General features: G+C 39.7%; 1 protein-coding gene across 3 annotated transcripts in view; it reads right to left on the minus strand.

Moving 5' to 3' along the window:
- The window catches only part of pot1 (protection of telomeres 1 homolog), a 47,960-nt gene extending 45,087 nt beyond the window's left edge, over positions 1–2,873 (minus strand). For 2 of the 3 annotated variants that reach the window (XM_058646219.1, XM_058646218.1), the window contains exon 1: positions 2,767–2,873. In XM_058646219.1, coding sequence (XP_058502202.1) covers positions 2,767–2,860 — 94 coding nt within the window. In that variant the 5' untranslated portion in view covers positions 2,861–2,873. Of the gene's footprint in view, positions 1–21; positions 239–2,766 lie in introns of all 3 variants that reach the window. The other variant, XM_058646220.1, reaches the window with a different exon arrangement.
- Between the last annotated feature and the right edge of the window lie 10,193 nt (positions 2,874–13,066).

The following is a 13,066-nucleotide window of genomic DNA, read 5'->3' on the forward strand; positions in this document are numbered from 1 at the left end:
ATGAAATTCCACTATCCTTACCACTCATACAGATGTTCAGCAGGAGGTTGGCAAGGTCACACAGGTAATCTATAACACAGCAAGTGGCCGCCACTTCAAAGGCCGGGGTAAGCAGTTGATTTTTAACTTTCACAGACGGATGGAAAGGATGAGTAAACTTCTGAGAGGTTATGAATGTTCACTCTGAGCTCCATAGGGGGAGGAGTGCAGAATCCAGGAGCTGAGGCTCATCAAGCACCTGACAGGGGTAAATGCCATGTTCAGAAAATCAACATCCGCACTGAGACACCCGATGGTAAGTAGACAGCTACAAGTATATAAATTTAAACATATACTATAGCATTTGAATGTGTCTCGACTCCTGAATTCACTTGTGTTGTGAATTGCACTTCTATGTTCTATGTGCAAATATACAGGCAAGTCATTTCTGTTTGTGAAGAACATAATGTCCATCGCCAATCTGACTATACGGGTGTCAATGCATTTGTCTATCGATGTGACAATGCCTTTTCACAGCTTTACAATAAAATAAGAGTATTATCAATTAACAAAAACTAGTCAGCACATCAATATGCCATTAGTGTTCATATTGTGTCAGAGATTATTTAGGAGGAGATTGGTTGCAAATTTACTTAGCCGAAGGCTAATAAATCTAAGCAAACATAATTTATTAGCAGTACAATGTAGGAAACATTCAGCTGCAGCTTTTTCACTTCATGGCAGGCTTAAATTAAAGTTGTTATCAGCTTGTGTTTGCTCTGCACACCACGGTCAGTACTTGTCAAAGTTTACAAGGGAAGAAGCACGACTCTGTAACACCACGGTCCAAGTGTTTCTCCAGTCACAACAAATCCAAAACACAGTGAGACATCTCAGCATGTCACTCAGTGTTGGGAACTGAATAATCCACAATGAACTTTTACTTACATCATATCCATAAATGAAGCTTAAATATTTATGCCTTTGATACTTGGCTTTCTTCAAGCTTGTAAAACAGGGAGTGTGAGATTAACTACATCTAGGACCTTTCAATGTGTCTCAGACACAAATTATTTGATTAAATATATTAATATTGGACTTGGTATCAGCTGAGAGCTGATAGTAAAAGTCTCAGATCAGATCAGTGGCCCAAAGAATATCTGCATATGACTCATGATAAATAAGAAATTGGCAATTATATGCAATTCACATTATGGCAATGGAGCAAAGGAAAGCAGAGCTCAATCAGCCTGTGGTATCAGAACAATTGTGTCCTTACTCTACCCCTAGCTCCAAGCACAGGGATCACTTGCACTTCCACTGAACACTACATTATGTACACCTTCTTATGCAACTGTTTAATCAGCCAGTCATGTAACAGCAGTGCAAAAGATGAAATCAAACAAATACAGGTCAGCTGTTAACTTTTAGTTTTCCTTTAAACATCAGGAGGGGAAATAATGTGTCCCCTAAATTATTTAGTGACTTGTTGACAGATGGGTTACAACAACAAGTACATCACTAAAGGATGCTTTAAAAGTAATGGCAGATGGTAGATTTTTTTTTCTAATCATTTTATAAATACCAACTGCTGAAATCAGAAACACTAGAGATGAACGATATTGGACTTTTTGCCGATATCCAATATCTCAATAAATTGTGAGTGCTTGGGCCAATAACTGATACATACATCTATATTTATACTTTTTTTCCCCTGCATCCAAATGCAAATATAATCTCGATGTTCAGTCTGTACTTATAGTACTGTGTGAGACATACAACACATGCTGTGTAGATGAAAAGTGTAGTATGTCAAGGGCATGTCATTCATAAGAGTCAGAGGATAGTACAGCAAAAGAAAATGCTACCTGTCACCAATCGAGAAATGTAGCAGCCAACACGAGCCCTGATAAACAAACACACACATACACTAACCCTCTTTATGTGGACAGTGAACTCATATACATAAAGCATTCCCTAGCCCCTTATTTTAACCTACACAACTAAAGACCTAACCTTAACCATAAACCTAAAACAATTCTAACCCTAACCACAAAACCAGTCAGTTTTAGTTGTCTGGTTCTGACTATAGCCACTTCACCGTTATAGCTAGTTAGCCTGCTAACTTTAGCAAACACTGCCCCAAGTGGGGGTAGCATTCAGAACAACTTTAAACACTTTAAACACACATGAGAAATTCTATAGTCTCAATACTTTAGGTATATACTCGTGGAAAATGAATGATGTTAAAACTGTGAGTTGTGCGTGTGTAAATGTTACTCTTTTCTACAGTTGGGCCAAACTCCTTTTAAAAATCATTAAGTTTAAGGTTGCATTAACTATCTTTATCAGTGCGCAAACAATAGAAGATAAGCTTACTGTTTTTGTAAACATGCATAATCTCTATCTAAATTCGGCTTTAATAATACACGAGAACAATGCATAATTATGCATTTAATTAAATAATAACTACATATCCCGTCGATCAGCAAACAGCATAAGGTAGCATGGTTCCGGGACAAGGAAGACTGCGAGACACAAAACGTTAATTTAATTCTAATCTTAATCTTGATGCTGGCTGTGATTCACAGTGCATTACGGGACTTTGTAAAACGTCTAAAACTTTGCTTGTCGTCGTGTATCAGTGTGGCAGTTAAAGAGATACCAAGGCTATAACGACTTCACGGGGGTATTAGCAGCGTTAAGCTGACTGCTTCTCCGCGAGTAAGTACAACATTAACAGGAGGACAATAGGAGAAAAGTCGAAAGCAAAGGTAGAAAACTTACTGTTGCTGGGGTCTGGTTTTGTTTTCCCTCGCTGGGTTTCGAATTGACAGCGCTGTACGCATGCGTATAAGGAGCGCCTGGTTCTTTTACTCATTTACCCACAATGCTTTGCGAGCCGTCTCTGACAAGTATGAAACTACTAACCAACCACTTTATTAGGTACACGTGTTCTACTGTTTGATAAAGTAAATGCCTAAGATAAAACCAAGCATCAGAGTGGGGAGAAGTTTGTTATTTCATTGACTTTTACATGTCATTACTTTTACTAAAGTCTCACACTCTAAATCCAATAATTGTTGCTGCCAGATCAGTTTGTTCAGAGTAAAGATTGCTTTTTTTCTTTTTCATTTTTTAAGAATAGTTGCATAATGGCACCATCTCTGTGGACTGATACATCCTGATCTCACCACAGCTGAATACCTATTTGCAAATAAAGCCCAACAAAGACAGTGTAATCTATGATGTTGGTTTTCATTTTGTTATTGAACAGAAATTAAGGAATGACAACAGGTGTAAAGGTGTGTTTAAGTGTTATCACCTGCATACAAAATTACAATAAGGTGTATTTTGTTGCATACTCCTCTTCTGAGTTCAACCTCAAAAGTTTGCGAAAAGCCTTCAGCCTAGATCCTCCACAGATTCTCCCGCTATTTTAAATGTGTCTGACCCACAGCATTCATCATATGTGACCGACTAACTCCAGAGAGTATGCAGACGCAATTCTCCAGTATTAATGTAAAGAAAACAGCTTCTGATTATAGGCCTTCAATTCCTTCATACAGGTCTTAACATATCCAACAACAAATATAATCAGTTTCTGTACAAATCAGTGTAATGACTGGTGCAAGCCAAATCTGCCGTGGTCCATCAAGTGATTTTAATAAATGTAATTATTATTATTATAAGTACACAGGATTTCTTTATTACACAGCCCCTCGACTAAATCTGTTCCATTACAATCAGCTTTTGACCAAATAAATCAGAGGGGAATTCAGAGCATGAATGGAGCGTGTAAAGTGTGGCTGGTCTACATACAGACAAAATGGTCAGACTGTGAGCCAATTTCGGACATTGTGAGCGACGACCCTTTTTATTATATGTTTTTGTTGAAGAATAAATGTTACCTGTCATCCAACAGAGCCGGTTACTTATGCTAAATGTAATTGTTGATCTAAGTTAAACCCAAAGTTCCATCTTGGCCCCGGAGCTGTGACGCCATCTCTGCAGTGCTAAGTCACTCATCTGTAGGCCTACTACATGCACATATGCTATGTTTGCATTGAAAATGTCGTGTCATGGCATGTCATGAGGCAGTTCCATTTCTGAATTACAGACAGCTGCACTATAATCCTGGTTTCCATAAGAACAAGCTACGGTATCCATCCCACATAGTACAATATGGAAGTTGTTGTTTTCCATCTGGAAGACAGCTTCATGTATGTAGTTTATTGTTGATATTTCTCACCACGGAGGACAGTTGATTAGAATCATAAAGCAGGAGCAGAAGCTTGGGCCTGCTGCCGCGATGTGTCTCGGCAGAAGACACCCATTAGTGCTGAGTAATAAGCTTCCTGCAAACACAGCTGCAGAATTACACTCTCGATCACAGGCTCTGTGAGTGTTTGGCATTTTTCAGTTTAATTAAACAGTCACTAATCTGGCGGTAAGAGTTTCTGTAGCTTCCATCGATAACGTCACATGAATATGATACTGGTGATGGCTCAGGGCAGTGGTGCTGTTTGATGAGTGCGAGTGTGCTCGGAGTATAAACGATGCTGATTAATTCAGAGTGCTCTGCAGAAAGACACTGCAACATATGGACACTTTTAGCCAATGAGCGGCAGTCTAAGCTACCCTATATGCAGGGTACCAGTGTCAAGCCAATAGGTGGGTGCCTGGGTCACACAGTTGCTGTTGAATTATTTGGAGTTTTCCCTGCTACGGAGCAACTTTTGCAGACTTTTGCTTTCACAGTTGCAGTCTTCAGAGAATAGAGGACTTCAGAGCAACTCTGAAAGCAGCTTCAGTGTGTTAGACTGGAAACCTAACCTGAACCTCTACTTAAGAGAGCACCCAGAGAGCACAAACCTCTGCCAAGGTTGCTCAGTTTCTGGCTGACTGTAGTGATCCATGTACCTTCAAAACCCACCTCCTCACAATTGCTTTTGATGCATAATCACTATTGTATTTTAACATTTAATATGCATTTTTCTTGCTTTCTTGCTTGTTGAGCATTTGCTCAAAGCGCTACGTAACATACATTATTATTGTTATTATTTTTAACTGAGATAATGGAGCAGCACAGATTCACACTCTATACACCTGAGTGGTTACATAGTAATTGGAGTGCTTGTTTCGATCCTCGTCTCACAGGTCAGACGGTCAAAAATCAATGTTGTAAATCAGCATGGTGAATGTCATTTGTTTAGTATGCAACCATAAATTAAATTTAAAAAACAACAAATTATGGTTGGGAAAAAGGGGATACAGCAGCTGAAACGGTCCTGTTTATAGCCGTACACATTTAACAGACACCCAAAAGTTTTATGATCAAGATAAATGTCATATATCTGAAAGACACAGACCGACTACTACAAAGACAAATTGTATCTTATAGATAAATTATTCACCAGAGCATTTATTCAATTTAATTAAAATTAAAATTACATTTTGTAATATAATCTAAAAGAAAATAGACAGTATCTGTTGCCCACACTAATTAAGAATGCAGTAAAAATAACCAGGAGGTCAGAGATGGGCTGAGTGGCCATCAACGTTGATGCCGGGCAACAAAAATATGGACATGCCAACCTCCCAGCACCCTCAGAGGCCAGAAGGAATGAGGAGGAGGAGGTGATTTATAGTCCTGTCCACCCCACAGATGAGCTCCATCATATATGTGAAGCTTCCACTGAGGCTCTAGGGAGTGTTTGTGTTAGGGGGGCTTACCACAGACAGAGAGTGACAGAATCCGCAGCATGTCATCCAGACAGAGACACAAGCCGAGTCTCTGCAGTGGTCACAGCTGTTCATTAAACTGAAAACAAGAAAGGTACTTCTCATTCATGTCAACAGGTTCTTACCTGTAAACTGGACTTTTTTTTGTCCCCTGTATAAAAACACAAAATGGAGGTAGAGAGTAGACTGTAAGATAAAGAAGTCAACATGATTCTAATGATGTGATTTTCTGACACACGTCACCTTTTAAAGTGAATGCAAACGACGCTACCTGTGAACAGCCCCTTAAACTCTCCACCTCTGAAACTCTGCTGATATTGACCGATTCGATTGCATTGTTGCTGCCGTCTTGTAGATCTCTTCCTTTCTTCGGTTTCTGTGCAGCTCAGACAGCTGTTGTCACCGAGCAGCCAGTTTGGAGAACGGTCTCGCTGAACTGCACTGTCAAAGTCTCCTGTCAGGCAGGCTTTACCCCAAGGCTATAGAAACAGAGACTACAGGATGTTCAGCAGTGTAGTTTTTTTTATTTTCTAAGTTGGAGGTTTATTATGGAATTACTGATCAATAATGACACAAATTCTCTGCCTCTTGTACCTTTAGAGAGAGGTGTGGAAAAGCAATATTAGCCTATACAATCTGATATATCCCATCATCTCCTGCCAGCCCTCTCAGCAAAGACATTTTTGAATTTTGGCTGCACTCTCTGCCATTTGTGACTTACTAACCTCTGCATATCATATCTGCTTCATTAGACAGGGAACATTTAGATAGACAGGTGTTTGAGTTTTTTTTTTTTACAGTATTGTGAAGCCTACATGCACTTTTCCCTCGCACAGCTTTATTAAACCTTACAACACAGAGCATTTTGGCCGCTTTCTGTCATTACTATGTTTAAACATACAGTATATAGGCTATAAGAATATGCAAAAATTAAGTGTCTCATATCCTTTTTTTTACAGGCAATCAATACATTTTAACCAGCTATATAAACACACCTGAGCAAAAAGTACTCAAAATGTTTAAAATCGGATTGAATTTGTGAAATTTGGAAACACGTCACAGTTCAAAGTTCACTTGGCTCGTTTTAATGAACAAAAATAAAATAAAAACAGTCTATTTCGTGACTTCGGCAGAATTATTGCTACTTTATATCACCACTACAAATGCGATATGAAATGAATCATAACTTTTACTCAACAACACATAAGAAGACGAAAAAAAAAGATCCGTGCCGCATGAGCACTAAGGGTTAATGGACAAGCTCAGATATCAGATATAGACATCAGAAGAGGATTTCAACAAATCAAAGTTTAGACAGTCTGACTTATAAATAAATAAAATAAATAAATAAACACACAAAAAACAACAACTGTTAAACAGTGCAGCAGGACCGATCTTTTTAATGGCCTGGTTCAGAAATTCAGGTTGAAAAGTTTCCTGAGTGTAGTTGAGTCATAAATGATATCCATCAGTGAAATGAGTCTGGAAAAGCTTAAGTGAAGGTAATTGATCACACAATTTAAAAATGAACTAACAGTGAAACTGCAAATAACATTTTGATGGAGTTAATTGCATTGGGTGTGTGTGTGTGTGTGTGCGTGTGTGTGTGACAGAGAGAGAGAGACTTGAGCGGTGGATAATTTTCTTCATCAACAATGATATGAAGGAGCACATTTAGAGACTGCACGGCACAACAGTGAACGATGAAGCGCTGGATACTCGCAGACTCAAGGTGTCAGAGAAGAGCTCAAATCTAATCAGAAACTTCAACAGAGGGACAGACACTGTGGAAAGTGTGATTGATTCACTGGAGATCCACAACAGTAAAACTGTAGCCACCACTGATCTGCCAGATTATTCATGCAATGTGCAGCAAATGAGGCTTAAATACATGCGCTCTCCTGCTGTGACAAATAATTTAGACAATTAACTCACAACATCTGAGCTGTCTATTGCCTATTAAGGTGGAAAGTGGTGTGATTTGATTTGATAGGTAGTTAGTTTATGCGATTCTGGTGAATGGGTGGATTGGAGGAAGAATGGATTATTTTGCAGGACAGATTATCACCCGCTCGAACAGATGAAGCTCCAGCCAAGTCGCGTTATTGGGGATTTTTTGGAGATGATTGCTGTCTTTTCATGACCTTTAATGCTAGATTTATTGTTGAAACATTATTATGAGTTACTATGAGTCACTTTGTCCGGATAATTTTTTTTAAATATCAAATTAGAGGATGAATCCATTTTAGTTGTTATTGGTCTACAATTGGTTACAATGCAAAAACACATGTTCATGGTGTGTAGTGGTCATCAAAATACACCACTACAATACAAGACTGTTGCAATGGTGGTTATAAAAGATGTTGTGAAGAACTGTAGAGGTTGTTTTTTTTTTCTCTTTTTCTGAAAGAAGACCAAAGAACAACACTGAAGGCTTAGCGTGATGTTTTCACACGTTGACAGACAGACGGCTCATTCAAGGGGGAGGACAGTTTGAAAAGCACCAGGTATTTTTTAAGCATTTTCAAATAATGCATTTGTGTAAGCAACCATCTGGAACATCATTGTATATTGGAACTCCTTTACAAACAAGGGCTCAGAGCACCCAATCTGTCTTTGAGTGATTTTGTTGCCTATAAACTGCAGACATATGTGTGGACGTGAACTGCCATTTCTGGTATGTCCAGCGATCTCCTGGCAACTTTCCGGCCAAACCATAACCCAGGTCTTCAATACAGCATGATGTCCACATTCTAAATTGTAGACCTATTTAGAGTAAAATGGCACTTTTCCACTACCCAATTCTAGCTCGGCTTGCTTTGGCTGGACTCTACACAGTTTGGTATGATTTTTCCATTACTATAGCATCTCCTCCACAACACACACAAACCAATGACTTGTAAAGCATTTATTTTCAGTGTACTGAATCATTAAAAAGATTTGTTCACAGAATCGTTCAGTGCTTCCTGCATGACCGGAGTACAGGCTCCATCTGACAGAGTTCAGTGGATGTTCACTGGATAAGCTCTCAATTCAGCTAACCCTCCACAGATGGTTAAGTCAGGTTTCTTAAAAGGAAAATGTCGCTGGATAAAATATAAACGTAAGGCTTCAAAACGGCAGTTCTCAAACATCATAGTGTCAAAGCAACAATGCTTGATATAAAGCTACCAAACTTGTATTTGCAACATACAGAAAATTAGATGAATGGGCAGATTTTGACATAATACAACAACCTGGATTTCCTTAAAATATATGGTAACCCCCTACACTATCTTTGTAGATGGAGTCTCTTTTCTTTTTTGTTTCAGTTGGGCTGTTGTTGTTGTTGTTGTTGTTGCAGTTTCTTCTGCACTGAGGTTTAATTTGTGAGGGCGTCTGAGTGAACACTGTGAGGATTATGAGGCTCCAGGTGTTTGTGCTCAAAGATGACTGTACCAACAACAACCAAAAGAAAAATCCTATGAATTTTAAGCAGGACAACAAAATACAGTTCTTCCTTTGAACTGACCCAAATAACATAAAGATAGACTTCCTGGTTGTGCAGGAGGAGAATAAACTCTATTTCTCTCCATTTCCAGTACACAGAGCTATTAATGTTTCTTCAATTATTGGTCCAGTCTCTAAATTTCAAGAGGCCAGGCTTCACTCTAGTAGCTGCAACAGTTAGAGGTGAGGGAACACGCAATCAGTGGCTGGTAAATGAAAGACTTTAAGCCCTGCAATCTTGCCTCTGAGCTTTATAGCAAAATGGTGATTATTATCACTCTCAGCCGGTCTCTTTTGACTCCCTGCAGTGTCAACACATTGTCTGCAGAGAGTCATTATTCTGACCAGGACCAGAGGTGCAGCTTACACAGAGGAGATGGCATCATTATGGAGCTGGTTCACGAGCGTGTGAAGTATGAGTGGGTGTGCGACAACATGTTTGACAGCAGTGGAGTGGAGTGTCAAGGCTTCTGAGGAGACAGAGATGGTCAGCTCCAGAGTGTTGGCCAATCAGATGGTGCGAGCTGGAGAGCTGCTGATCACCACACCACAGTGAGTCTTCACAGTCCACCGGAAAAACCGTACAGATTTAATGCCGCGGAACGTTCCGCAGACATTTACTCAGTCGTTGAGCTTTTATTAATGCAGCGGAGGAGATTTTAGCATCAAGGAGAAGGTGTAAAGATGCTGAGGATGAAGACAAAACGAGGCCATGTCTCACAGATTAAGGACCGCAAGAAAAAGGGGAGACGCTTAGTGGGTCCAAGGAATCTGTGAAACTATTCATCCACCTACTGTATCTCTTGAGTCGGATGCAGGAACACATACTGTGTTCTCAGTACTCTGTGTGAAGAGATGAGAGTTTGTTTGAGCAGCTCCATCATCAGCACCATTACAGACGTCGTAGTGTTTGTTAAGTTGTTTAATTAAATGTGTGTGCTCGCGTGTGCATGTGTGTGTGTGAGATGCTCCTCTTAGTCTGATACGACTTGATGAGATATGTTATTTGCCCAAACTTTCTTATTGGATTTTGCATAAGAGATGAAAGCTGTTCAGCTCATACTGGATCTCAATTATTGCACTTCAACTGTGGAGCTGTACAAAGAGAGAAAAATGGCTCATTATTGAAATTGTTTTGGTGTAAACCTTTGATTAAAGACAATTTAAATTCTGCTGTGCAGCCCAATAACTTAAATTTATGAAGTGGTTTAACTTAATGAATCCTGGCGGAGTTTTGCACCAATTAGATATGAATAACCTAGAAGCTAATGTGTCAGTCATAACTTTAAATAACTTTGAGAAAAATAACTACAGGATTACAGATTTTCATTTCTGGACTCAATTCTTCATTGTGAAATATTTCACAATTACATCACAGCGGCTGCACAGAAAGCAAATCAGTTGCGTTTGTCATTTTGCATAATGGCTATGTCTGTGGTGAATCCAAAGGGAGGAGAATCCACACCTCTCCTCCTCTCCTCTCATCAGATCTTAGATTTAGAGTTTAAAGCCGAGTGCTGGGATGTTTCCATGCTCTGAAGCTGGTGAAAGCACATGTCACTTCACCCTGTCATATTTATCTCTTTAAAAGCTAAAAAACCTTGGAGATTGTACCTGCCGTACATGTTAATGGTGATACAAGTTACTATAGAACGAACATGGCTCTTGTTTGTTGTGTGTTGTCCAAATGAAGACTCTGCCACCATGTGATTTACAGCAACAGTGTACTTGCACTTTTTAGTAAGTACATTAAAGTAAAAAAAATGTTGTGGCAGCGATTTCCAGCAACAGTACCGCAGTTTATACCACATAATCCAGGTGTGTTAGTCCGACTAAGACTAGCTCGATTTTGGTCGGTCTAACGTGTTTGAATGACATTAAGAAAACTGAATTATTATTAAAATTTGGACTTTTATCAGGCATGTAAACGCACTGACCGTGTTGAATGACAGATGTCATCTCAGGTATTATGAAACGACTGCTGTGCTAACACCGGGAAAGAAGATGAAGGTCAACACAAATGACATTGATGCACTTGTGACATTACAAATACATTGGGGCATCACTTTAGCCCTGAACTCTGACAGACTGGGATAAAGGCAGCTGGGCCTTGAAATGACAGAAACAGGAATTAGACGAGACTTTACACCTCTAACCTGCTATGGAGCAAATTTATCCTTGGACTCGTAACAACCAAAGTAATTTCTTGGTTACCGTTTTATATTCCACTCTGGAATATCATTGATCACTTACTGTACTTTTTTCATATGGTATGTCTATGTTGCTTATAATTCATGACCACGTCTTCCACACAAAAGTGCTTTTAGCTGCATGAGAAGACCTGGGGCTGAAGGAACAAGTTGTTAACACGCTTTGCAGCACCAGTTATCCAGATGCCTGGAGTCAAACCAGACAAACGGTCAAACAGGTCAAAAATGTAATCTCGCCAAATAATTACATTTCCAAAAACCTTGAAACTTGAACCTATATCTCTTGTCACGTTTCACCTCATAGGAGAAAATTCCTCTGTTTCTGTGTGGATTCACAAAACTTAATGAAGCTCAAACACTTTGTCCATTACATGAAATAAACCTGTTGAACCGAAACACATTTAATCCTGGGGACCAACAGAGTTGTAAAAAAGAAAAGAAAAAAGAAGCCTGATTCATATCATCATACTCCAGTCTGCTGCCTGTCTTAACTCCTCGTAGCGTTAAATCACATTTTACATCAGTTGTAAAAAGGGGGATATATTCCCCTGTGCCTGTAGAGGCATATGAAAGAAGTCTGAGCTTCCTCTACATCCTGCAGGTATCCTTTAGGAAACATTTTACCAGCTTAGATGTTCATGTTTTATTTGATGCCTTTAACATGCTTGACCACCTTTTACTCTGGGCTCTCCGGTGTGCAGACAACTCACATTATTTGCCTCTGCAGTGCCCTGATCTCATCTGCATGAATATTTTATGTTGCCTAAAAACGTTAAATGGGAATGTGGCATGCCAATCTTTAATTCCAACATGATAAATAATTGACGCGGTTGGAATCTGATACACTGCAGAGCTACAGCGGCTTCTCGGGTGAAGGAAATTTACATCCGTTCACCCACTGATCTACATTTCTTATCAGACCCCGAGAGCGTCTGCCAAAATGATTGTGAAACAGAGAGTGAGAGAGAAAGAGAAAGATACTATTATCTTGGTGGAATACTGCAGTAATGTGCACGCCTGCTGAAGAGCTGTTAAAGCAGACAGATTTCAATGACCTGCAGTTCAGCTTCAAAACATTGCTATTCAGATTTCTCCATGTGCTGACCAACCAACAATGTACATTTAATACCTCGATCATTCTTCCTCTCTGCCACACATCACACACACACAAACACAGTGGACAGGTGAGTGAGTGATGAGGACAGGTGAATGATTATGAGGACAAGCGAATGATGATGAGGACAGGTGAATGATGATGAGGACAGGGGAATGATGAGGAGAGGTGAGTGATGATGAGGACAATTGAATGGTGAAGACAGGTGAATGATGATGAGGACAGGTGAATGGTGAGGACAGGTAAATGATGATGAGGACAGGTGAATGATGATGAGGACAGGTGAATGATGAGGAGGACAGGTGAATGATGATGAGGACAACTGAATGATGAGGACCGGTGAATGATGATGAGGACAGGTGAATGGTGAGGACAGGTGAATGATGATGAGGACAGGTGAATGATGAGGAGAGGTGAATGATGATGAGGACAGGTGAATGGTGAGGACAGGTGAATGATGATGAGGACAGGTGAATGGTGAGGACAGGTAAATGATGATGAGGACAGGTGAATGATGATAAGGACATGT

The sequence above is a fragment of the Solea solea genome, chromosome 12 (assembly GCF_958295425.1).
Source record: "Solea solea chromosome 12, fSolSol10.1, whole genome shotgun sequence".
Classification (NCBI taxonomy): domain Eukaryota; kingdom Metazoa; phylum Chordata; class Actinopteri; order Pleuronectiformes; family Soleidae; genus Solea; species Solea solea.